General features: G+C 49.2%; 1 protein-coding gene across 2 annotated transcripts in view; it reads left to right on the forward strand.

Moving 5' to 3' along the window:
• Positions 1-3,652: 3,652 nt before the first annotated feature.
• Positions 3,653-27,187, forward strand: part of COL26A1 (collagen type XXVI alpha 1 chain) — a 144,423-nt gene continuing 120,888 nt past the window's right edge. Inside the window, exon 1 of one of the 2 annotated variants that reach the window (XM_079121823.1) lies at positions 3,653-5,030. In XM_079121823.1, coding sequence (XP_078977949.1) covers positions 4,897-5,030 — 134 coding nt within the window. In that variant the 5' untranslated portion in view covers positions 3,653-4,896. The remainder of the gene's footprint in view (positions 5,031-27,187) is intronic. The other variant, XM_079121822.1, reaches the window with a different exon arrangement.

The raw sequence follows: 27,187 nt of genomic DNA on the forward strand, positions 1-27,187 counted from the left end.
TGGGGGGCTCACCCTCTGCTACACTGTGAAATTCAACAGGGACAACCCTATTACAGGGTTTGTCCTTATTTTTATCTGACGTCTTCCATCTCTGGGCTCCCAGTCCATCCTTGGAACTTTGAGAACAAATTTAATAATTTTTTTCCTTGCAGTTTTAGAGTTCAGTGGCTCCTCCCTGATCCTTTCTTCCAGTTTCCCTGTATGCCTCCCTCCAGTGCCCCCCACCCCTGGGGCTGTCGGCTGAACGCCTGGTGTGTTCATGGTGAGTTCCGGGGACACCGGATCAGGTGTGGGTGTGGTGGACAGAAGGTGCCCTTCCACCGACTCTGCTCAGAGCACTTTTCGGGGACATGGTGATGTGGACTCCTGTCTTTAGCCTGTGCCAGGGCATAGCTTACAGGGTCATGTTCCTGAGTATTCCCTCTCCCTATTTTGTATCTTTAATCCTCTCTTGATTTTCCACCAAGTGCTCTTGTTAAGCTCCCAGAAAGCACCTGCTTGGCTGTGGTTGCTTTGGTGATTAGACCATCGCCACATTCCAGCTGGGTTTTCAGCAAGCGCTCCATTTTTTTTTTTTTTTTTTTTTTTTTAAGAAACTTTCTTCTTTTCTAAAAAGCAGTTTTTCAGTTTTACTTTCAACAATTTTTTTTCTCCCCTTTGAAACTTCTGATTAAGCCAGGCGCGGTGGCACATGCTTGTAATCCCAGCGGCCGGGGAGGCCGAGGCAGGAGGATCATGAATTCAAAGCCAGCCTCGGCAGTGGCGAGGTGCTAAGCAACTCAGTGAGACCCCTGTCTCTAAGTAAAATACAAAATAGGGCTGGGGATGTGGCTCTGTGGTCAAGTGACCCTGGGTTCAATCCCCAGTTCCAAAACAAAACAAAACAACGAAAGAAAGAGAAACTTCTGTTCAAGATCGTGAACTACTGTGGAAGCCATCTCATTTGCTGCCTTCTGATCTTCTAGAACTTTGCCAATGTTTGGGGAAGCTGGGAAGAAGCATTTGCTTTCACAGGGACCAGGTGGAATTTTGGGTGCTGAGGTGAAGAAGAAAATTGAGATAATTTTCCATAATATTACGTTCTGCTGGCATTTTCCCCTGGCCAAGTATGGAATGCTAAGCGCAAAGTCCTGAAGTCCTTTTGGTGTGACTCTTCGGCTCCCTGGAGTTCACTCCAGCTCTTCCCTGTCTTTTCTGGGGCCCAGAGCAGCTGGGGGCACAGGATGCTGATGTACGGAAACCTCCCAGCTCCTGGGTTTCTGGGAAAACTGCAGAATCTATGTCCTGTAGGGCAATCCAGGGCAGATGGTGGTGGGGGACAGCCCTGTTTTAGATTAACAGGAGGATTTATCATGCCAGGAGGTCAATATTTACCTTGGCCTCAGCTGGATGGGTCTTTACTTCTCTGCTCAGTGGCTCTCTCTGCTGACTTCAGCAGAAGTCAAGATCTGCGTTCTATCTGCTGCAGAGGATGCTCGGGAGATTCTCTTATCACAAAGACCCGGGAGCAGAGGAGGCCGCTTCTCTGCTGGAGCCTGCTTGCCTTGCTCCAAATCCCAATCCCTCTGCGCAACCGGCCATCTCTTGGGCGCTTCCCCACTTACACAATGGGAAGGGCAGAGGGTGCTGGGCAACCCTCTTCTCTCCTCTGTGAAATGGGGACGTTGGGAATCCCTGCCCTGCTGGTGTCAGAGTGCTGTCATGAGCAGCTGAGGGCAGAGAAAGCACTTTGCAGCAAAACCAGCTTCCATTCTGGCCAGGGCTGGGGATGACCCGATTGCTGAAGGTCACCAAGGAAGCCAGGAGAGATCCAGCTTCAAACTGCGACCTGCTTTGGAACCTTTGATGCCAGCTTTCCTGGGATTTTGAAGACAAACAGAGGCTTCTTCTGCCTCTGCAGAAGGTGTAGTGTGCATTTCAGGAACGCCAAGGACAGTTTTGAAATACATGGGCCAATGTTTGGGGGCAGTACGAATGGAATCGGGGTGCACGGCAGTGCTGTGACAGCCGAGACCGACATGCTCAGGCAGAAAATGGATTCGTCCTTCCCAGGACTTCCCCACGGGGTCCTTTATTTCAGGGCCTCCGGCCGCATGCACATTTTATCACTACAAAGAATGCAAATTGTACCTTCTACTCAATACTATTTCTATATTTGTTTTAAAATAGTTTCATTTTAAATTGTTGACCATGGAATAAGATATGCCAAATTTTGTCTTCTGAGACAGCTCCAAATACTCCCGAGCATGAACAGTGAGGGTTGGCCTCCCTGTGGGGGTTTGAGATGTGTGGTTTCCTTCAATTTCATATCTCACCAAAGCCCTGGAAATAATAATAATCATTAATATTTATTGAGTATTACAATGTGTCAGGCACACTGTGCCAAGCATTTTATGTGAATAATTCATCTGATGCTTTTAGCACATCCATAAATTAGGGACTGTTGTTATTCTTCTGATCTTATAGAAAAGGATACTCAGAGAGGGTAGGCAATTTGTCCAAAGTCACACAGCTATGCTGGCGGAGTTGGACTCTACTAGTTGGTGTCCTCTGGGGAGGGGGAGAGTGGCATGCCACAGAATCCTTCTCCATTCTTCTTGGCTCCCACAACCCTGCTGGGTGGTGTTGTTGCTATAAATATTGCCTAAAAGAGCAACGAATCCCCAGTTGTGTGTGTCCACAGACTGGAGCGGAGGAAAGAGAAATTATGGAAGACTGGAGCTGGAAAGGTCTGAGCCGGAACAGCTTACCCTCTTCACTTTACACATAAAGATGCTGGGAAGGACCAGAGAGGGTGGGGGAGCATTCCAGATCACACAGCCAGTCAGCAGGGGAGCCGGGCCTGGGGCTCTGGGTCTGGGCAGTGTGGGTGACATCACATTTCTTTTATGGATTTCATGCATCTTTTTGTATTTATCCTTCATCATCTAAATGGAACCTCCCCTCATTTGAACAACATCTGTTCAGATTGTCAGCTGTCTTTTGAAGGAGAAAGGCCCATCTAAATGTCTTCCTGAAGAACTATCACCTTGAGGACGGTGCTATTTCTGTCTTTAACAGCTGTTAACGTCCCCAGCAGAGGGCCAGGCACACACACAAGTTGCCTAGTAAATGTCTGTGGGTCAGAATGAACTTGGTCCCAGATAGGAAGAAGAGGACGGAAGTTTCTAGAATGCATGTGTTCTTTCCCTAAAGACATTTGTCTTTAACTCTGCTGTACGGGGCAGAGTTAGCCCAGACTGCTCCTTGGTTCCTCCTTGGGCGTAGCCCATAGCACTGGAAAAATGGGTTTAAGACAACAACGAAATTCCTGTTTCCTCGCTGTAATGCCCACGGCCTACAGGCAGCTTCCAGCAACCTGGAATCTCTCTGGTCTTTCAGATTTCACGTGACGCAAGTCGACGAGGGAAGGTGGAAGACAAAGAGTTTTCTAATCCTGGGGGGAATGACCTCATTTATTAGGTGTTGGCCAGTTGCCCAAGGAGCACAGTTCAGATTCCTTTTGGGGGAGGCACTGAAAATCCCCCAATAACCCAAATTCTCCAAATCTTTTATTCCTCGAGGGAGGGATGGAAGAGGAGCGGAAGGAAGTGGTCCTCGGTCCAAGTTAGACCTCCTGATAGGGGGCTGTCCACGCTCAGAGGACCGACCCTGCCCCAAGACAGAGACCAGGAACTTGGGAAGGGTTGAGATTCAAGGGAATCGAGTGAACAGGACGAAGCGGGAGAGACAATATCTGGGGACATGTGCACCAGAGGGTACCTATGGGGCTGTCTCAGGGCATGTGACCAGCCGGCAAGTCCCAAGAGACTCTCAGCACACTCTCAGCAGCATCTTCCTGTCTTCTCGCCACCATCCTGTGATCCTTTACGAAATGCGCTGTCCATCAAGCCTCCATGTTGGATGAATCCTCTAGTCCTACAGGCATTTTACAGACTGGGAGCTTCCCACTCCCAGCAGGGGCAGGGTGGGGCTCAGGGATGCTTTTGAGCCAGCCCTTAGGATGCTCTGGGGGGCGTTCATCTGGAGAGTGGAACACCAGCTGGATCTCCAATACAACCTGTCCCCACTGTGGGGCTGGGGGTGGGGTCCAAGCACTGTGGGAATCCCTCAGCCCAGAAAAGACCGATCGGGGGCCAGGCTGGCTTTGGACTCAGTGGGTGTTCTGGACCTCAGCTTTTCTATCTGTAAAAGGTGGGACTGTAGAACATCTTCCCGAGTCTCAGGAACCTCAGATTCTCACCTTGAAGAATGAGCTGCCCAGTAGGACTTGGTGGTGAAAGGGGTAGAAGATTCCAGGGAAGACCCTATCGGCTGTTGGCCGACATGCCTTGGTTTAACCAGAAGAACTTCGCGTAAGCAGGCGGGAGATACACGTTTTTCTAGTTGAACATTTTCCGGCCTCAGTTTCCATCTCTGGAAAATGGGCGAATGGGCGTGGTACCATTTCCTACCAAGAGCTGTGTTGTGGGATTTAACCACACTGGGAGACATCGCTAGGCACAGAATGGGTGCTCCAAGCGCATTTGCAAAACCGAAGTATGGAAAGGTTCCAAAACGTGATGGGGACCCCCGGCGGAGAGAGCTGGTGTTGGGGTACGGGGCTCCCAGGGCCCCCAGCAGAGTTGGCACCCCAGCTCTGCGGCCACTGTCGTCTCCTCGGTCCCGGACTGCCGAGGGTTAAAGAGAAAGCCCCACGCCCCCTTTGACGGCGCAGAGCCCACCTCGCCGAATTTGAAAAGCCGGCCCTGGAGAGGCGTGGGCGCCCCCCAACCCAGACTCTTCCAGCTCGGACCCGGGCTCGCCTGCCGCTGGCTCCCTCGGCTCCCGGCCGGGCCGCGGGTTCGGACCCGCCGCCGGTGCGCCCCTGAGTGTCCCCGCGGGCGATCGCTCACGATGAAGCTGGCTCTGCTCCTGCCGTGGGCGTGCTGCTGCCTGTGCGGCTCGGCGCTGGCCACCGGCTTCCTCTACCCGTACGGCTACCCCGAGCCGGGCGCCGGCTCTCCCGGCAGCGGCTACGCGAGCCGCCGGTGAGTAGCGCGGGGCGGCGGGGCCTGGGGGCGCCGGGGACCGCAACGAGGGACGGCGGGTGATCCCGTGCTGGGGCGCAGGGCTGGGGACCGGCGGCGCCTGGAACGAGGGGCGGTGGGGGCTCGAGGCGGGGTGGCCGCGCTCTGTGGCCTCGGGCCGCGCCCACTCTCCCTGGCTCTCCTGGCTTTCCCACCCTTCGCCCCTCGGCTCGGGTCTCCGAGTGAAGGTCGCCCAAACCTGCGGCGGGGACGCGCGGAGGGGGTGCCTGCGGCTCGCTGGGGCGCGGGGCTCTGCTCCCCGGCTCACGTGGCCCCGCCGCGCTCACCTGCGCGGCCGCGGCTTTGTGTTGGGGAGCCGGTCCCTGGGTTGCCGAGGCCGTGCGCCCGGGTCCCCTGCCTCTCCCGTCGGCCTCTCCGCAACACTAGCGGGGCCGTTCCATCCAGTCTTTGGGATCGAGGACGCGGAGGAGCCTGGGCTGCGACTCTCTGGCCACCCGGGGCCGTGAAGCCTCCTCGGATCCGAAGTCTCCGCGGCCGGGATCCGGGAAGGAGCGGGGTCACCCAGCTCCAGCGGCCGGTACCCGCGGCCTCCTCTTCCTCCGCCGGCAGGTGGCGCCCTGGCCACCTCGGGCCTGGGAAGGTTGAGTCGGTTCCCGCTTTCGGACTCTGCACAGAAAGCGGGTGGCACTCAAGTTAGTGCCTCTGGCTCTTGGCTTTCCCCCATTTAGTAACCACGACCCGCACATCCGTGCCACTGCGCTGAGCACGCCGCCTGGACCCGCGCCTTCGCTCTTTTGATGCGTAAACCACCCAGGGTTAAGCTATCCAAGTATCAGCTTTCCTTTAACAGAGAACCGAGGCCCAGAGAAGGCTCCCAAGTTCAATGGCCGCTTAGGGCGGACCCCTTATCTTCCTCTGAATCCGGTGCATTCTATGGTCCTACTCTGCTGATGATGGCCAGGAGGTCTCTGTTCTTTTTGCCCCTTGATATTTACCAACCCCGAGATCTCCCACAATGAATTCCCACAATGCCTTGCTGGGCACCGCTTCACGTCTGGAGGAGGAACCTAGGAAAGCATAAAAGTAACTCTGCAAAAGTTTGCACACGATTCTATTTCCCCTCAATATTTGTTTGGAAATACTTCTAGAGGCTTCTATTAGGAGAATTCTCCAAACACCCACAATTACGTGGTCTCTGTCCACTTGCATAAGGGAACAGTTCAATAAATAAACTTTTCAAGTTGCAAAATAATAATGTACAGCATGATCTCATTTATAGAAAACAAACAACAAAACAAAATAGATATGCGTCTAAGTGTATTAATGCACAGAAAGAGTTTTTAGAAAACTACTTCCAGAAATTAACTATATGGAGGGTCCTGGGGCTTGACCAGAGGACCAGAGCAGGCCCCCTTATCTGCCAGTTTGCATCTGAGGATTCAACCAAACTCAGATGAAGAATTTCCCCGAAATTTTGCATCTGTTCTGACCATGTACAGACTTTTTTCTTGTTACTGTTCTCTAAACAACACAATGTAACAACTGTCTACATCTCATTTATATTGTAGTAAGTCATCTAGATATGATTTAAATTATATGGGGGACTGCATACGTTCTGTGGAAATGGCCTCTTAATGGAAGGGATTGGAGCAGTTTTGGATTTGGTATTCTGGGGTGGGGGTGAAGGTTTTGGAGCCAATCCCCAGCAGATACCGAAGGACAAATGTAGCATATTTCCCTTCTGTCTGCAAGTTTTACAAGGAATATTCATGTCTTACTTTTGCAGTTAAAATTAAAAGCAAGGGAAGGGGGGCTGGAGGCCCCTGCAGCCTGGAACGTACCTGCTCAGAGGACCCAGAAATGGCTTCCAGGAAGGGAGCGAGTACCTGGGGCCATGTTCTGGCATTTGATGGGCTAGAACAGGGAAGACTCCAAAAAGACTTGGGAGGGATTGTTTTCACACAAACTCCAAACATGCGTTCTTCCAGAACTCCTTCCACCAGGGTTGCACCAGGAAGAAGGCATGAGTAAGTTCTAGAAGGAACTGGACGAATTTGTGGTAAACGGATTCCCCGGTAGGATGTGAAGAGGTGTCAGGGGCTCGAGGTTGACCCTCCAGAGCATGACTGAGCCCTTCCACTGCAAGCCCGATGTGTCGGGGTGAGTCACAGCCTCAAGCTGGCCTGGGTGCCCCAGGCCAGCTTGTTCTTAGGTCTCATCGGCCCTGTCACAGATGGCCCTCGTCCTTGGAATCTGTGTTGGAGCCTGACATTTGGAGGTGGTTTGTGTTCTCCTTTCTGTGTGTGTGTGTGTGTGTGTGTGTGTGTGTGTGTGTGTGCCCGCCCTCATATGGGTCTGGCATATGCCAGGGGCATCTAACGTGACCCAGAGTGCTCTGTTTGGTTGCCTTTATCAGAAGCCCCGCCTGGACCCCTCTGTTTAAGCTACTTTGGCAAAAAGAAGAGGCTCCCAAATATGTAGGGGCCATTTCTAGTAGAGTCTTTGGGCTCTGCCTATGGGCTACTAATGGCTTTTGCCAGCCAGGTTAGAGCTGAGGGGAAGGCAGGGCTAATTGGGAGGATGAGGACTGAGCCTCCATTCCAATGTCTCGTTTTGCAAGGATAACACTCACTTCGTGAAACTCTTTAAAGTATGCAACTCCTCCCCCAGATATTTGTTGGGGACCTTGTCTCTTCCCTCCCCCTCACCTCCATATCTAACCCCAAAGAGGCCCAAAGAGCAGCAAGTATCCAGAATTGAGGAGTAAGAACCAGAGACAGGGGCCCCTTACCCTGTCCCTGCTGGAGGAAGCAGAGTTTTAATTTGGATAGATGGTAAAGTTTTATATTAATTCTTGAAACAGATGAGTCCTTTTAAGGGCAGAAAAGCAGGACTTCCCTGGGTTTCAGCAGAGGAGGGAATGGGCGGGTCCAGAGAGTGGGTTGATGGGGCAGGGGACAAAGGACAAAGTTACTCTTTACTTCTTCTCTAAGGAGTGATGCTCATTCCGTATACCTGTCACTTCTGTCCAGGACCCAGGGCATGAGAACACATGGAGGCCGTGTGCTCAGGGCTAAATATCTGCAGATTGTGATCCAGGTAACACATGACTAAATAAGTAGGTCCTGTTTTCCAACCTAGGTTTCTCAGTCTGTTTTGTGTTGCTATAACAAAATACCTGAGGCTACAACCTTTATAAAGAAAAGAGGTTTATTTTGGCTCAGGGTTTTGGAGGTGGGACGTAAGCTCAGACAAGAAGTTAAAACCCAAGGAATAAACTTACTTTTTAGCAATCCTTTCTCTCAGTACCTAATGCTGTCCTTCCAGATCTCACCCACTCTTGAAAGGCAGGCATCAATCCCTTCCTGAGGGTGGAACCTCATGACCTAATTGTCTCTAACTCAAAATGGTTCCATTGGAGGTTAGACCTCTGACAGATGAAGTTTGGGAAACCACCTTATTGTAACCATAGCGGTGGACAAGTGCACCTTCCTGATGGCCTGGAGGGCCCGGTTGCTATGGGGGGCTCTTCCCACACTGGGAGGGCTGCACTCACAGACTCATAAGCCCCCATCTGCACACCCAGCTCAGTCCACACCATCACAAACCGTCACCCTTTGCTTAGGAGGGGACACTTTGACTTCAGGGTTTGTCCTTGAAGGGTGGCCTGGGGCAAGCAGCCCTGGAAATGGGATTGGGGGAACGTGGACTTGGACTCTGAGCCCCTGGAGCTAGACCTAGAAAGGGACAGGGCCTGGGTGGGAACACCCCCTTGACCCTGGGAACTTGCAATCCTACTGGAAGGCCACAGCTAGAGGAGGTCAGGGCAGTGTCCCCCGAAGTGCAGGGCCCGGGTCAAGGACCCTCTGCTGGGTCCTAAAAGCCCTGCCCCTCTCACCTCGGTAGGGGAGGGTAGAGACCCTGATCCTAAGTCACTGTGTGGACCTGCACAGGTAACTCAGTACCACAGAGCCTGTGTCCTGGTCTACAGGATGAGGTTGTCATGGAGACCAGGATGCTGCCTGTGAGGCACCGAGAGCAGAAAGGGATGTGCTGATACGGGTTGTGCAGGATGCAGATCTGACCCTGTTCCTTTTGGCATCCCCACCAACATCAGGGGCATCTGAGCTGCTTTCCCACACGCCTGGCCCTTCTCCAGCTGGGACTGCCCCCTCTGGGCCATTGACGCCCATTGCCCCTTACTCTCCAGCTGGCCCGGCATGCCACTCCTGCGGGACATCCAGGTGGGCCAGGAGCTCTCCCTCCGGGTCACACCCTTGAAGATGCCGATCATGATCACGTTAGGGGTTAGGGCTTCCCCATCAAACACCATCACAGTAGGAGACCTGAGTCGCCTTTCAGAAAATGTCCAGGAGCGACAGGGGAGGGATGACCCCGGGGCTACTCAAAGGACTTGCTTCTGCTCATTTAGGAACACAGCTACCGCCTGGCCCGGGGGGTTTGCCCTTTTCCACAATCCCCTGAGCAACGGCAACGACACTCAGAACCTGCAACTGTGTGTGGCTTTCCATTTGGAAGCTCTCTGGCAGGCCAGCTTGGGATCCCTGCTAGGGTGACAGCACTGCGTCCCAGAGCTTCGTCTCCCTCCTTCCTTCTCTTTCTGTTTCTTTCCCCTCCTCTCCCTCTTCATCTCCCCCTTTCCTCTGCAGGCAGGACCAGCTTGGGGGCATCTGACCAGGGCGGTGGCCAGGGCCCTGCATTCAGAAGGGCCCCACACTTGGGGTTTAAGCTTCGTGGTCACCATCTCAACTTACCAATATTCTTATCTTTAACTTTGTGTTTCAGAAGTGACATTCGATGGGACAGTGGAGCCTACTTTGGGGACTCCAGCCTCCATGATATCCTCCCTCCTGCAGCCTCCCAGCCTCCCTAGGGTGGTACCCCAGCCTCTATTTCCACCCATTGGCACCCCAGGCCCACCTTGCCTCCCCATCTCTGCCTGTGCCTACTGACTGACCTCCTCTGGCTGGGGTCTGGAGCCTGGGCTCAAGGAGAATAGGGATTGGGCACATGCCCCCCAGGGTGTCCTGGCTGTAGTGCCTGCCCCAGGCTGCCAGGGCATGTTTAGAGGGCACCTTGGTGGAGAAAACCTCTTGCCCATCTCCTTGAGCAGTGGCAATAGCTTTGGGGTTACCTGTGCCCCGCATGAAGATGGGCCTTAGAAAAGGGAGGTGCATGGGGTCATGTGCCTGGGTCCCTTGGCTGGTACGGGGGGGACCCCGCAGCTGGTGCATTTTGCATTCACAGGGGCGCATACTCTGGAGTGGCTGGGCGGGGCCCTGAGCACCTGTGAGGATCTGCACTTGGCCCATGCATGTCCTGGGTCAGAGGGAAAACACAGCATTAAATAGCAAATAAATGGCAAATCAAGAGAGAGAGAGACCACAGAGGAAAGAGAAAAATGCTTTTCTCTTGCATTTAGAAAGAGGAGCTCGGAAATTTCATTTTGCACCAGGCCTCACAATTTGGGTAGGTCTTGCTCTGGTCCCTGAGGTGCGAACCAGGACCCAGCTCATCGGACTGAGGATGAACTGAGGAGATAAGACCCTCGCTGTCCGGACCTGGTGGCACTCTGCTTGGGGCCTGGAGATCTGTATTCTAAAGGTGTCCCCAGGAGGCTTTCCCTGCAACCAGGTTTGGAAAACACCACACTGAGAACAGGGTTTCTTGAGATTTCTTTCATCATGACCCATAATGAGAAAAACCTTTTATAGGGTGATTAAGTACACACACACACACACACACACACACACACACACACACACACACACACATCTGAAATAAGTTTTGCAAAATGATCCTGTGACCATATGTGATTCTCTTTTTTATAGTATTCTATCTAGTTCATAAAAGAATGCTTGCCAAGACTCAGAAAATGGATTCCACAGCCCCCTTGTGGGTCTGGGCCTGCCGTGGAAGATCGGGTCTCCCGGGGCCAGACAAGGGATTCTCACCCACCCACCTGGGTTGCTTGTGACTTGGTGACTGAGATCTCACTTTCCCAGGTTTCTTCCCTGCAGACAGAATCATCCTCCTACCTGCAGCCATGCCCCAGGGGCCCTGACCAGGCCGTCTTGAGGCTTGAATGCCACAGGAGTCTGGTCTGAGACCCCCTCACCTGCCGTGTCTGCCTCTTGGTAATAAGAACCTACCCAGGCCGGGTACTTAGCCAGCTGCACTCATTGAACCCGTCCTAGGCAGGATCAAGGCTGGGACTCCAACACGAGGGCCGGGGAACCTCTGGAGAGTCAGAGGCTCTCGGCAAACTCCGAGGAAGCGAGTAAGCCCATCCAGCAGGGCCTGTGGCTCTGGCCATGTTGGATGGCCTGTCTTTGCAGGGCGGGGCCTTGCCTCTCGGGTCCCACGTGCCTTGTGTTCAAGAAGTTGAGCCCCGACGGTGTGCTGGGTGCAGTGAGGTCCCTCAGACCCAGCCTCTGCCCTCGTTGGACTGGGGGCTGGTTGAGAAAGACAGATCCATAGACAAGGGCGGGATTTGCCGTGATGCAGAGTGGAGAGGCATCACCTTTGAGCGATGCCTGCCTGGGGGACATTGGGTAGATGGGAGTTCAGGGTCCTGTGCCCCAGTTTTCCCGTCTATAAACTGGGGATGATCATGGTACTTATTTCATGAGTTCGTTCTGGGGCTTAAATGGGTTCAGAATATCAATAACGTCCTTAGACAGTGCACCTCGTTTTCAGGCTGGTGACCCTCTGGCTGCTGGGATGGGGGAGTGTCCCACAGGTATATGGAGTCATGTACTTCAGTCTGAGTACTTGAGACAAGGTCATTTGTAGCTTTTATTTTTTTCGGGTCTGAGGGTTGAAACCAGGAGCGCTCTGTTACTGATCCACACCCCTGGCCCTTTTTTATTTCTTATTTTGAGACAGAGTCTCGCAAAGTGGCTTGGGGCCTCTCTAAGTGGCTGAGGCTGGTTTTGAACGTTTGCTCCTCTTGCCTCAGCCTCCGGAGGCACTGGGATTACAGGTGTGCACTGCTGTGCCCGGCTGGACTGAAAATTTATAAAGAATGGAGAGGTACTTCTTGTACTTCCAGTCTGGGAGGCTGCAAGTCCAAGATCAAGCGGTCCACAGGAACCCACTCCTGAGACAGTGACATTGATACATCTCCTAGTGGATCAGCTGATGGAGAGGGGAGGGTGACCTCATCACCTCCCTGGGGTTCCCCCTCCCAATACATTAGGACTGGGGATTAAGTTTCCAAGGCATGAACGTTGGGGGACACATTCAAACCACAGCACCACTGTATCCTTTTCTGGGGTGCATTTTGTTGGGATGGTGTCTCTGACCACATTCCTTGGGAGATGCTGGCCTACCCATGGAGACTGAATGCAGAGCACCCCAGAGGGCTCACTGTTAGAGCTGGGTCTTGAGGATGAGCAAGGGTGTTGGGGGCAGTGACTGGGGATTGCCTTTGGGGCAGGCAGAGAGCGATGTGCGGGCACCGGGCCTATGGGGTTGGCAGGGGGTGTGCCCATGATTGGTGGTGGGCAGGAGGGGGACAGGCTGGGCCTTCGGAGGCTGAACATGAAGCCTCTTTTCTGCCACCTTAAGGAGTTTGGGCTTTATCGTCTGAGCATGGCCCTAGGCCTGGGCCAGCTTTGCTGGTGGCAGGAGGCTGGCCAAAGAGGAAGAGCGAAAGGAGGGAGGCCAGCTGAAGGGACCTGGGGCGGACAGGGGCAGCAGCGGGAGCAGAGGGGAGGCGAGAGCTCAGAAACCCCCGAGTGGGATGAATCTCCGGGGCTCTGAGGAGCTGCCTGCAACCTCGCGAGGGTTTTGCAGAGTTTTCTCGGCTTTGCAAAAGGCAGCGAAGTGCCAAGTGAAACGCTTTTATTTTCCCTCCGAGCGGTTTCCATACCCACAGGTCAGCTTCTCGCCCCGACTTAGCAGATTAAGTACTTATGGGTGTTCGTGGAGCCCGTGGATGAACACGGGACAACAAGGCCCCAACGCAGCTCTGCAGGACTTGCAAGGACCCTGGAGCCAGGCCCTGTCTGCCGTCTGCTCCCACCCGGCCGCCTCCAGAAGCCACTTCCAGAGGGCCCCAGGCAGCAGCCGTGGAGGTGCAGGGCCCTGCTGCTCCTGGCTCTGGGGTGCGCCAAGAGGGAGGGGACTTGTCTCTGAGAGTCGCACAGGGTGACCTCTGTGTAGCTCGCCAGCCAGACTATCTCTGAGAGCCCCAGGCCTTTCCGAATCTCCTCTCCATCTCCCTCCTCTCTCCTGCAGCTTGTCTGTTATTTTAAAATCCGTTCCCAGAGAAACAATAGCTGTGGCCATCAGAAGGACCCCCCGGCTCACGCTGGCCCGACACTTCACGGCTGTCCTCCTAGGGGTGTGTGAGCTGGCCTCTGACCAGCTCCGCCTGGGGCAGGGGACGCAGCAGCGGTAACTAACTGTGAGAGGATTTTCAGGAATGTTAGCACAGCGCGCTGGGCAACCCCACGGCCATAACAGGGAAACGGACACCGGCTTACTGTTCTCTCCCCGTCGCCAGGGGTCCCGGCCCCTCCAGCCTGGTCTTCCTTTGCTTGTTCTAGCTGGTTCTCTTTGCTAAGAGACGGCCTTTAAGGGGCCGCCTCGGGATGAGCCAGACTCTGTCACACTCAGGGGCAGAGGTGTGGGTCTGTCCCCGTCCCCCGCCTCCCCGCCGGCTGCCTCTAGAGGCAGAAGGTCAGAGCCGGCCATGTCAATGGTGACACAATGACTTTGCCAGCTCTCTGCTGTCCCTAGCAATGTTTCCTGAGCTGCTTCTGCTGCCCGTTAATGGATATTTCTAGAAAAAGTGTGGGAAGTGCTCATTCACAAAGCTGCAGCTTCCTTCCTAAAGAGGGAGGGTGTGAAGAGATGGCTCTGGAGCCAGGTTGCCTGGGGCTGGATCCCGGCTCTGTGTGGCCCTGATGGTGTTGTCTTGACCTCCTGTGCCTCAGTCTCCTCATCTGTAAAATGGGGATGATGATCGTGCGTACTTCATGGGACTGTTCTGGAACTTACGTGGGTTAACGAGGTGCCTGGAACATGACCTAGTCAACGTACTCGGTGGCCTGGTGAAACACAGTCTTTTTCAGACCAGGTGGCGTGCTGATGAGCCCCTGTGGAGCTCAGGAGGGTGGGGAAAGGGGTCGTATGGATTTGGGAACATTTTGTGACAACCGTGTTCCAGGTCATGTGCTCCTGGAGCTGCTGGTCCTGGGGATGAGGCTTTGTGCTCAGGGTTTCCTGCAGGAGTCCCCACTTGAAGTGGGGCTCCCAGGGTGGGATGAACACATAAGCAGGTGCCCAGGCTCTTTAGCTATGGTTCCTAGCTTGCCCGCCACGGTCATGTTCGTCTTCGCCCCAGGGGCCATGCCCACCCTCCGTGCTGCAGGAGAGCCTGAGAGACCCAGGAGCTGGGGTCCTGCTGGTTTTCCCTCGTCTCTTAGGACTCTGCCCGGCTTTTCGAGGATGGGAGCTAGGGGCGGGGGCCGTCTGTGCCCTCAGATGACCCTCAGCCCCTGGAGGAGCTGTAAGAAAGGGTTGGAACATTCCCGGGGAGCAGGTCGGAGGGTCTGGGACTCTGAGACACCCACAGAGGGGTCTGAGGCTGAGCAGTTCTGATGAGCTTTGTCTGGGGAGTGTGACAGCTGGGGAGCCCAGGGCTGGGAAAGGGCTATTCCTGCCCAGGCTTCTGCAGCTGGCCTGTGTGACTCACCCAGCGACCCAGGGTCAACCCCTCTCAGCAGCAAAAAGAAGCAAACGGGGTGGGCTGGGAAGGTGTGAGGAAGCTTGCTTGCTAAACCTGCAGACGAATTAGTTCTCAGTGCCTTCCTGCTCCCTCAAAGGGGGCCCAGCTCTGTGGCTCCCCCGACTTCCACCGCACTCAGTGACCCTAGGCGGAGGGGTGTGTGGGTGGCCAGACCTCCACACCTCGCGTGAGGGCTGGCCCGAGGTCTGCTCCGTGCGTGCGGGAGCTGCGCGCTCTGGGAGCTGCGCGCTCTTCCTGGGCTGCGGTCTTGTAGCCCAAACATTGCAGGCCTTTGTTTGTAAGACTCTGCTCTCCCGCCCTCTTCCCCATTCCAGAAGGGCAGGGAGTGTGTGGCATTGGCCTGGGACTCCCCCACAATTCCCAGCACCCAGGAGGCCCCTGCGGAGGCCCTGGACCTTTACAGAGGACTCAGGTTCTTTCCTCTGACTGGGGGAGTCCCCTGAATCCGGCCCTGCGGGTCCCTTGGGGCGCCTCACTTGGGTTCCCCGCGCCTGTGGCTGCGAAGCCTCGGCAGGAGGTTGGGAGTTGCATTCTGGTTTGGCTCTGTTGCCTGCTTCCAGGCCAGTTGCCTCTGGCCTGTGACATTTTTGTCATTCCAGCTACCCTGGAAGGGCTTATGTGGGAATGCACACCACTTTCTTCCTGCCTCCCTGTGATTGATTTGGCCACAAGGCTGATTCTTGGGCTCTCAGAGGTCCTGGTCTGCCTGGGTACCCGTTTCTGGGGTGATGTGACCTTGGGCTGCTGCAGGATTTGCCAGCCTCTTCTCTTTTGTTCTGTGTCTGCTGATGACGTTTTGTTTAGACCTGAAACTCTTTGTGCGATAATTCTGGACAGGTGGGAGAAAACTCCCACATCAGGGACCCAGAGGGAGCTCCATCCTAACTCTGCCTGGCTGCCCCTGGTCTCGGGCTCTGCTCCATTGGCTGCCTTTTAACCTAAAGCTCCTTCCTGCACCAGGGCCTTGGCACGTGTTGCTTCCCTGCCTTGATCAGACTTTGCTTCCTTTTGGCCTGACTAACTCCTGCTCGTCCTGTGACCAGCTTAAATGTCACATCTGCAGGGAAGGTTCTCTGGTCCCTCAAGATGAGTCAGCTCCTATGTTCAATGCACTCAGAGCTAGCTCTTATGACAACCATCAATGAATCCCATAACGAATGGATTGATAATTATTTCATGGTTGTCTGCCTGGGACTGTGGGTTCCCTGAGGATAGGGATCCCTTCTGTCTTGTGTGGTTGTTATCTCCAAATTCTTGCCTGGATTACAGAGAGTAGTCAGGAAGGAATTAAACATTTTGCCAGCTGAATTGATTTCCTAGTGCTGTAATAGATGACTATAAACTTAGTGGCTTAAAACAGCACAAATTTGTTATTTTACAGTTCTTCAGGACAGAAGTCTAAAAAGTTATTCAAAGGTCCAGTCCTTCTGGGGCTCCTCCTCCTTGCTTTCTAGGGGTGCAGAGTCCACATCTCTTCTCTCTCCGACTCAGATTCTCCTGCTCTCCCTGGATAATCTGGAATAATCTCTCCATTTTAACAATCTTAATTTAATCACTCCTGCAAAGTCCCTTTCACCCTGTAAAATAACAGTTTCACAGGTCCCAGGGATTTGGATGAGCACATTCTTGGGGGAGACATGATTCAGTCTAGCACAGAAACAGATGTGAAAAAGGAAATGACATACTAGATATTGTGAACTTGGAGTGATGTGCTCGAAATGGCATGAAGACCAAGAGTGGCTTTGAGTGTCAAAAACCTGTTAAGACACCCTTGAGTGTATAAGCCTTGAATGCAGGCTCATGATAAGAGCATGACCTTCCCACCCAAGTTTACATAGGCTGTGAGGTAGGGATTTAGCCAGTTTCACATAGGCTGTGAGGTAGGGATTTACAGTTTCACATAGGCTGTGAGGTAGGATTTAGCTAGAGATTTCCCCAAACTTTCTCATACTGTTATTAACTAGTTCATTCTTTCATGCTAACTTGAAATGATACTTTTAGCACATTTAATTTTCTTATATGCATGATCCTTTTCCCAAACTCTTGGTTTCTACTGAACTGTTTATCTGGTCTAATACCAAAATCATGCTTTTTTTTTTTTTTTTTTTTTTACTTGGGATTGAGTCAGGACTTTGCACATGGTGGGCAAGTTCTGCACCACTAAGCTACAACCCCAGCCTAAACCACACTTTTAAAATTACCATATCTTTATCATATGTTATCTCATCTGATGGAGAAATTTTTTCTTTGCTGTTCCTCTTTCAAAATATTTCCAGCTGTTCTTGTGCATTTTTTTCTTTGGGGTGAATTTTAAAATTATCTTTTCTAGTACTGTGAAAAAAGCTGTTGGAATTTTGATCAGTCTGTGATGAATTAATAGACTAATAGAAAGGCATGTTGGCACTAATGTGTGTTTCTTGGGAAAAAGGTCTACTGCTCCATTTAGTCAGGTATTTTCAGGTTTATTCTCAGGCATTTTATAATGTTTATTGCTACCATGGATGAATTCTTTTGTTCCTTGAGGTTTGTAAATGTTCATGGTTGGCAAATGGGAAAGCCATTGATTTGAGTCACATTGATTTTATCTCAACTACACTACTGAATTTCTTAAAAATTATTTTAATGGTTTTTCAGGTGGTTCTTTTAGGATTTTGAGGTAGAGAATATTATTGTCTCCCAATGAGTGTGTGTGTGTGTGTGTGTGTGTGTGTGTGTGTGTGTGTAGGGGGGTGTGCCCAAGCCGGTGAGCTGCTCCTTATGAAAGCCAAAACCTTATTTGATCATAGAATCAGAGAATGGTGGTTTTTAGGGGCTATGGGGAGGGGGACATGGGGAGATGTTGGTCAAAGAGTGCAAAGTTCCAGTTGTGTAAGATGAACAAGTTCTGTAGGGCTAATGTACAGCAATGTGACTATAGTTATCAATAAACAATATTGTATGTACACTTGAAATTTTGCCAAGAGGATAGATCTTAAGTGTCTTCATCAAAAAGAAAGAAAGAAAATTGAGATAGCATCAGTCAGTTTTGTGTCACTGTAATAAATTACCTGACACAGGCTGCTTGTGAAGTAAAGAAAGGTTTATTTTGGTTCATGGTTCTGGAGGCTTAAGTTCAAGATCATGGAGCCCCCTTAGTTTGGGCCTCTGGTGAAGGTGGTGCATCAAGGTGGGAGCCCATGTCAGAGTGAGCAGTCACATTTCAAGTCAGGAACTGAGAGAGAAGGGCAGGGTCCCACGGCCCCCTTCAAGGTATTCCCAAAGCTCCTGCCCTTAATAACCCCTCCCCCACCCCTCCATTTATTAAATGAATAGACAAATAATAGACTGTGGGTGCCAAACTCCTCCTAGGACCAATCATTCTGATTCGAGGCCACATGCCTGCTCCCTTTTCTAGGGGACAGGTTCCAAGACCCCCACGGATGTCTGAAACCATAGATAGAACCAAGCCTGGTACACACTGTTGTTTTTTTCCTCTATATACATACCTATGACAAAATTTATTTTACAGTTTATTAGGCTTAGTAAGAGATTAACAACAACTACTAATAAAATAAAACAAGTGTAACAATATACTGTAATAAAAGGTATGTGAATTCAGTATCTCTTACTTGAAAGAGTCAAGAATATCTGTGTTAATACAGCATCTTCAGACTCTGGTTGATGGTGGGTAGAAGAAACCTTGGAAAGTAACAGCGCGGCGATGGGGGGCTCACGTCATTGATGCTGCCATTATCCCAGCCAGCCCCTCATCAGTGACTGCTTCATCCTCCTGAAAACAGTCCTGAACTCAGACCCCCATCCCTGCAGCCTCTGCGGGTCTTTTCCCTTCTCCCCATGGGAACCCAGCATCTGATGGAGGGCGTTCTGGTGCTGAGTGACGGGTGGGAAGGGTGAGTCTCCCTCCTCCCCGACCCGCTTGGCTGATGCCTGAGAATGCAGCACAATGCCAACCAAGCCCCTGACTCACACAGCCAGGAGCACAGCCCCGGGTCCCTGCACGCGGGCGTGCCAGGTACGTAGGGTCCCAACCTCAGGGGGCTCCGCAGATTCCGAAGGGGAGAGAGCAGTGCTGCAGCCTGCCACAGCCTCTTCCAGATTCGCACCTTAACTATTATCAACTGTTCCTTTGCCTCATCCAGTGGGGACTGTTCCTCTGAGTGGGCGGATCTCGGCTCCCCAGCAATTGTGGGGACAGTTGTTTGAGGGAAGTCACCGAGAAAGCTAGGACTGAGTCCCAGGCTACATAGAGGTCAAAACCATGAGTTCCTGGAGTCTTGGGACCCCCACCAGTGAGGATGGGGAGGGGTCTTTTATCATCACACTCCTGGCACCTGCTAATAGAGAGTTCGAGATAGTGAATAGCTAAGAAGGCGCGTGCTGGGGGCCTCTGCCTGCCAGCTGTGCGTGGGAGCTCAGGGGAAGTCTGCAGCGTGGGTGGAGCTCAGAACACACCAGTGGCATTTTGGAGTTAGGCCAGTTCGCCCCCATCCAGTTGTGAGAAAGTTACGGTTCACCTGCATTAGTTTACTCACCTGAGAAATGGGCTTAATGGAGCCAGTTCCCGGGGCTCTGGGGACAGCAAATGAGTGGTTTGATCAGGGCAGTGTGCGCTGCCCTCGGAACCCAGCACAAACGGTCGCCGCCGCGGACCACGCCCCATTCAGGACCGTGGGGCTCCTGCCCAGCATCTGCTGTGTCCCCCTGGGGTCAGGAACCCCCACTAGATGGCTCTGTCTGCCATGACGGGAAGCCTAGGGCTGAGCCCAGGAGGTGGACAGAGCCAGGCCTCCTGGGTTCAAGTGCAGTCAGACGAGTTGGGACCCCCTTGTGATGTCCAACTCAGGAGCTGCTGAAGCTGGATTGAGTTCTAACCCAGAGCCGACCTGGGGTGCACAGGGAGCCCTGTGGCCCCCGACATATGGTGAGGGTCCAGGCTGCTGATGAGCACGAACCTGCCCTGCCTTCCCGCCTGTGCGTGGGCAGGGAGGTGGGAATGTTCAGAGCTGTCTGCCTGCTGGGCTTGGGCCTGGGACAGCTGCACATGGGGACAGCTGCCTCAGCTTCAGGACACAGGATCTGCCCCCGAGATTAATAACAGAGCCCAGCCAAGCCCGCGGGGAGGGAAGCAGGGCTAGGGTTACCTCGCACCAGGAAATGCGCCTACCCTGCTGACAGCGGGTGAGGAGTCTGCAGGATGGATGGGCTCCTGGGGCGCCAGGGGTGGCTGGGCAAGGCAGTCACAGCTGGCCCGGCCAAATCCGCTCCCCGGGGATGCAAACCGACCCTCCCAAGAGCCGCTTGCTTTCCGCTGGATCCAGAACCAGCATGTGCTGATCTCCAAGAATTATGTGAAGAGTTAGGAATGGAAACCAAATGTCGGTGTCAGGTAGAGAGAGCGGATGGATCCTGAGGCCCAGCAGGCCTGGGAGCTGCAGGGGTTCAGGCTCCTGGGGCCAGCACAGATGTCTAGGTGAAAGGAGCCTTGTGCATTTTCTTAAAAAAGTAAAAAAAGGTTTATTTTTTCTCCCTGGTGTTTATGATAGAAAAATCTAGAAAACAAAGGAAAGAAATCATTTGTCCTATTTTGCAAAAAATGTTAAACTTGAAAATTTTTCATTGCAGTAAAATAAACCATTTTTAAGCAGATAGTTCAGTGACATTAAGTACATTTGTGCTGTCATGAAGTCATGGCTATCGTCCATCTGGGGAAATCTTTTTATCTTGCAAACTGAAACCCTGTCCCCATTCAACGCCAGCTCCTCAGGCCTCCCCTCCCCCAGCTCCTGAAGGCTGCCTTTCTCCATTTTGTTTCCGTGAATTTGACGGCTGTAGGTACCTCCTGTAAGTAGAAGCATACGTGTTTGTTATTTGACTGGATTATTTCACTTAGCAAGAGTTTCTCAGGTTTCATCTGTGTTGTAGGATGTGTTGAAACTGCCTTCCTTTTAAAGGCTGGATTATATTCATATGCACACATGCACACGCACACACACACACACGCACACGCACACACCCATTTGATGGATACTTGGATTTTTTCCACCTTTTGACTAGTATAATTTTCTTTTTCCTGGTACTGGAGATGGAACCCAGGAGTTCTGTGTATTATTTTGCCTTTTCTTTTTCAGTGCTGGGGATTGAACCCAGGGCCTCCAGCAATCAGTTTACTCCCCAGCCCTTTTTATTTTATTTTATTTTTTTAAATTTTGAGATAAGGACTTGCTAAGTTGCTGAGGCTGGCCTTGAATTTGCAATTCTCCTGCCTCAGCCTCCTGAGTAGCTGAGATTACAGGAATCACTCTGCCTGGCCTTTCGTGGTATTTTTTGAGGAAGGAAAACTTTCAGTTTTGATTTATTAAATGAATCTTTTTTTTCTTTTAATTTAAAATTCTGTTGTCTGATTTTTGGGTGTCATAGCCAAAGAATCATCACCAAATTCAAAATCATGAAGCTTTCACCCTATGTCTTCTAAGAGTTTCGTACTTCCAGACTTTATGTTTAGATCTTTAGTTCATTTCTGAGCTATTTTTCATATGTGGTATAAGGTCACCATCCAGCTTCACCCCCCCACCCCCCACTTTTTTTTTTTTTTTCAGTGCTGGGGATTGAACCCAGGGCCTTGTGCTTGCAAGGCAAGCACTCTACCAACTGAGTATCTCCCCAGCCTCAGCTTCACCCTTTTGCAGGAGGATATTGAATTTTCTCAATACCGTGTTGAAAAGACTGTGCCGGTCCTATAATTCCGTATCTGAGAGGCAATGACTGTCTGCCTTTGGACTGACTTCATTCTGATCTTTGCTCTGTGCTTATTTATTTCTTGCTTTTGCACAGTTGGGATCCCACAGCATCTATTGAGAAGGACAGGCAGTGCACTTAGTCTTGGGTCCTGCCTTTTCCCTTTAACCTATTTGCCGGAGTCTCCAGGAAGCAGTTTCCATTCATCCCGTAGAAGGTGACAGAAGGCCCTGCGTTCCCAGGGATGGGTGCTTTGCTGAGCGCACAAGGTAATGTAGAAAGGGGCCTCCAAAATCTGGTGGAGGAGATCAAATAATTACCACGTGAGGTTTGCGATTTGGAGTGACCTCGATCTGGACAAGGGTGCTCTGGTTTGGATTTTAAATATTCCCTAAGGCCCATCATAGGCTACAGGGTTGGTCACAAGCCTGTGGTGCTACTGAGAGGCAATGGAACCTGTAGGAGGTGGGGCCTAGTGAGAGGAATCTAAGCCATTGAGGGGCATGCTTTGAAGGGGACACTGGGACCCTGGTCCCTTCCCCTCTCCCTTTCCTTCCTGGACACTCTAAGATGAACAGCCTCTTCCACTGAAGTTCTGACTCACCACAGGCCCCCAAACAACAAAGCCAAGTGACTGCGGACCTAGATCTCTGAAACCATAGGCAGAAACAAATCTTTCCGTTTTAAGTTGATTTTCTCAGGTATTTTGTCACAGTGACAGAAAGCTGACCAATACAAAGTGACGTAAGGAAACAGGCAGGAGCAAGGTATCATTCCTACTTCAAAGTTGCAGATTAAACAAGAATCATCCTTAAAGCACATGACTTTATCCTTGCTGGGTCATATATTTGAATTTTTAATTTTACTTTTCAGTTTTTATAAAAGTTACACAGGTACACAAATTAAGGAATCAATTCTACGAAGCTTAAAATGGTAAATGATAGTCCTCTATCATCCACCTCTTCTTCTCCCCAGAGACAACCACATCTCCAAAAATCAGAATTATCACATTGCTATGTATGGAAATGACTTTTCCACTTTAGGTGTTAGGTTCGATGCTCCACTATGAAAGATGAGGGTGGAACATCGTCTGCACACTGGTGTCCCCTTCCCACACACTTCCTGTTACCCCTTCCTGATACACTTCATTTATACCACAATTTTGGTTAGCTCAGTACTGAGGACTTACAGTCCACCCTTGGGATAGCTGAGCCTGGCAGCGGATTTTGATTTTTCCTTCCCACATTTTTCACCTTTCTTATTTCCGCTCAGTTGGCTTTCTTTCTTCTTCTTTTTTTTTTCCTGTTGTATTTTTTTTTAATATTTTTTATTTTTACAGACACATTTTCATTCATTGTACACAAATGGGGTACAACTTTTCATTTCTATGGCTGTACACAATGTATAGTCACACCATTCATGTAATCATACATATATATAGGGTAATACTGTTTCATTCTACTGTCTTTCCATCACCACCCCTCCCACCCCCTTTACCTCTACACCCTCCAAAGTTACTTCATTCTTCTATTTCCTCCCCTACCCTCCATTGTTATATATTGTCATGCACTTATCAGAGAAAACATTCGGCCTTTGGTGTTTTGGGCTTGGCTTATTTCACTAAGCATGATATTTTCCAACTTCATCCATTTACAGCAAATGCAATAATTTTATTCTTCTTTATGGCTGAGTAATATTCCTTTGAATATATATACCACAGTTTCTTTATCCATTCATCAATTGAAGGGCATCTAGGTTGGTTCCACAACCTAGCTATTGTGAATTGAGCTGCTATGAACATTGATGTGGCTGCATCACTGTAGTATGCTGATTTTAAGTCCTTTGGATATAAACCGAGGAGTGGGATAGCTGGGTCAAATGGTGGGTCCATTCCAAGCTTTCTGAGGAATCTCCATACTGCTTTCCAGAGTGGCTGTACCAATTTGGAACTCCACCAGCAATGTATGAGTGTGCCTTTTCCCCCACATCCACACTTCTTATTGCTTGTGTTCTTGATAATAGCCATTCTAATTGGAGTTAGATGAAATCTTAGTTTTAATTTGCATTTCTCTAATTACCAGGGATGCTGAGCACTTATTCATATATTTGTTGATCACCTGTATATCTTCTTCCATGAAGTGTCTGCCCATTTCCTTAGCCCATTTATTGATTGGGTTCTTTGTATTTTGGATGTAGAGTTTTTTAAGTTCTTTATGAACTTTGGAGATGAGTGATCTGTCTGAAGTGTGTGTGGAAAAGATTTTCTCCCACTCTGTAGGCTATCTTCACATTATTGATTGTTTCCTGTGCTGAGAAAAAACTTTTTAGTTTGAGCCTATCCCATTTTTTGATTCTTGCTTTTATTTCTTGTGCTATGGGGGTCTTGTTAAGGAAATCTGGTCCTAAGCCAACACGATGGAGATTCAGGCCTACTTTTTCTTCTATTTGGTGAAGAGTCTCAGGTCTAATTCCTAGATCCTTGATCCATTTTGAGTTGAGTTTTGTACAGGGAGAGAGATAAGGGTTTAGTTTCATTTTACTGCATATGGATTTCCAGTTTTCCCAGCACCATTTGTTGAAGAGGCTATCTTTTCTCCATTTTAAGTTTTTGGCACCTTTGTCTAGTATGAGGTTACTGTACTTATGTGGGTATGTCTCCGTGTCTTCTATCCTGTACCATTGGTCTACCTGTTTATTTTGGTGCCAGTACCATGCTGTTTTGTTACTATTGCTCTATAGTAGAGTTTAAGGTCTGGTGTTGTGATACCTCCTGCATCACTCTTCCTGCCCAGGATTGCTTTGGCTATTCTGGGTCTTTTGTTCTTCCAGATGAATTTCTTTTTCTGTTTCCATGAGAAATCTCATAGGGATTTTAATTGGAATTGTGTTAAATATGTATAGTGCCTTTGGAAGTATGGCCATTTTGACAATATTAATTCTGCCTATCCAAGAACATGGGAGATCTTTCCATCTTCTAAGGTCTCCCTCAATTTCTTTCTTCAGTGTTTTGTAGTTTTCATTGTAGAGATCTTTTATCTCTTTGGTTAGATTGATTCCCAAGTATTTTATTTTATTTTATTTTATTTTTTCGAGGCTATTGCAAATGGAGTTGTTTTCCTCATTTCCCTTTCAGATGTTTTATCGCTTGTGTATAAAAATGCTTTAGATTTATATGTGTTGATTTTATAACCTGCTATTTTGCTGAATTCATTGATGAGGTCTAGAAGTTTTCTGGAGGAGTTTTTTGGATTCTCTAAATATAGAATCGTGTCATCAGCAAATAGTGACAGCTTAAGTTCCTCTTTTCCTATTTGTATCCCTTTAATTTCTTTAGTCTGTCTAATTGCTCTGGCTAGTATTTCAAGGACAATTTTGAATAGAAGTGGTGAAAGAGGATATCCCTGTCTTGTTCCCATTTTTAAAGGGAATGCTTTCAGTTTTTCTTCATTAAGAATGATGTTGGCTATGGGCTTAGCATAAATAGCCTTTACAATGTTCAGGTATGTTCCTGCTATCCCTATTTTTTCTAGTGTTTTGAGCATGAAGGGGTATTGTATTTTGTTGAATGCTTTTTCTGTGTCAATTGAAATAACCATATGATTCTTATCCTTAAGTCTATTGACATGATGGATTATGTTTATTGATTTACGGATGTTAAACCATCCTTGCCTTCCAGGGATAAACCCCACTTGATCGTGGTGCACAATTTTCTTAATATATTTTTGGATACGGTTTGCCAGTATTTTGTTAAGGATCTTTGCATCTATACTCATCAAGCATATTGGTCTAAAATTTTCTTTCCTTGATGTGTCTTTTCCTGGTTTGGGTATGAGGGTGATATTAGCTTCATAGAATGAGTTTGGTAGGGTACCCTCCTTTTCTATTTCCTGGAATACTTTGAGAAGTATTGGAATGAGTTCTTCTTTGAAGGTCCTGTAGAACTCTGCTGAGAATCCATCTGGTCCTGGGCTTTTCTTGGATGGTAGGTTTTTAATGGCTTCTTCTATTTCATTGCTTGATATTGATCTGTTTAAATTGTGTATGTCCTCCTGGTTCAGTTTGGGAGGAGCATATGTCTCTAGAAATTTGTCAATGTCTTCAGTAGTTTCTATTTTGTTGGAATACAGATTTTCAAAGTAGCTTCTCATTATGTTCTGTATCTCAGTGGTGTCTGTCGTGGTATTTCCTTTTTCATCACGAATTTTAGTAATTTGAGTCTTCTCTCTTCTTCTCTATGTTAGTGTGGCTAAGGGTTTGTCTATTTTGTTTACTTTTTCAAAGAACCAACTTTTTGTTTTGTCAATTTTTTTAATTGTTTCTTTTGTTTCAATTTCATTGATTTTAGCTCTGATTTTAATTATTTCTTGTCTTCTACTACTTTTGCTGTTATTCTGGTCTTCTTTTTCTAGGGCTTTGAGCTGTAATGTTAGGTCATTTAGTTGTTGACTTTTCATTCTTTTCTGGAATGTGCTCCATGCAATGAATTTTCCTCTTAGTACTGCTTTCATAGTGTCCCAGAGATTTCAATATGTTGTATTGTCATTCTCATTGACCTCTAAGAATTTTTTTATCTCCTCCCTGATGTTTTCTGTTATCCATGTTTCAATCAATAGCATATTATTTAGTCTCCAGGGATTGGAGTAATTTCTCTTTTTTATTTTGTTGTTGATTTCTACTCTCAGTCCATTATGATCTGATTGAACACAAGGCAGTATCTCTATTTTTTAGCATTTCCTAAGGGCTGCTTTGTGGCATAACATATGGTCTATTTTTGAGAAGATTCCATGTGCTGCTGAGAAGAAAGTGAATTCACTCATTGAGGGATGGAATATTCTATATATGTCTCTTAAGTCTAGGTTATTGATTGTGTTATTGAGTTCTTTGGTTTCTTTGGTTGGTTTTTGTTTGGAAGATCTATCCAGTGGTGACAGCAGTGTGTTAAAGTCACCCAGAATTATTGTGTTGTGGTCTATGAGATTCCTGAAATTGAGAAGGATTTGTTTGATGTACAGGGATGCACCATTGTTTGGGGCATAAATATTTACTATCATTATGTCTTCCTGATTTATGGTTCCCTTAAGCAGTATGAAATGTCCTTCTTTATCCCTTCTGACTAACTTTGGCTTGAAGTCCACTTTATCTGATTTAAGGATGGAAACCCCCACTTTTTTACTGAGTCCATGTGTGTGGTAGGTTTTTTCCCATCCTTTCACCTTTAGTCTGTGGATATCTTTTTCTATGAGATGAGTCTCTTGCAGGCAGCATATTGTTGGGTCTTTCTTTTTAATCCATTCTGCCAGTCTATGTCTTTTGATTGATGAGTTTAGGCCATTAATGTTCAGGGTTATTATTGAGATATGATTTGTATTCTCAGTCATTTGGGTTTATTTTTGTTTTTTTAACTTGGCTTGGTTTCTCCTTTGAGTGGATTTTTCTCTAAGGTAGTTCTTCCCTTTGCTGACCTACATTGTTGTTTTTCATTTCCTCCTCATGGAATATTTTGTTGAGAACATTCTGTAGCGCAGGCTTTCTATTTGTAAATTCTTTTAACTTTTGTTTATCATGGAAGGATTTTATTTCATCTTCAAATCTGAAGGTTAGTTTTGCTGGATATAGGATTCTTGGTTGGCAACCATGTTCT

This window comes from Sciurus vulgaris (genome assembly GCF_902686455.1).
Source record: "Sciurus vulgaris genome assembly, chromosome: 18".
Classification (NCBI taxonomy): Eukaryota; Metazoa; Chordata; class Mammalia; order Rodentia; family Sciuridae; genus Sciurus; species Sciurus vulgaris.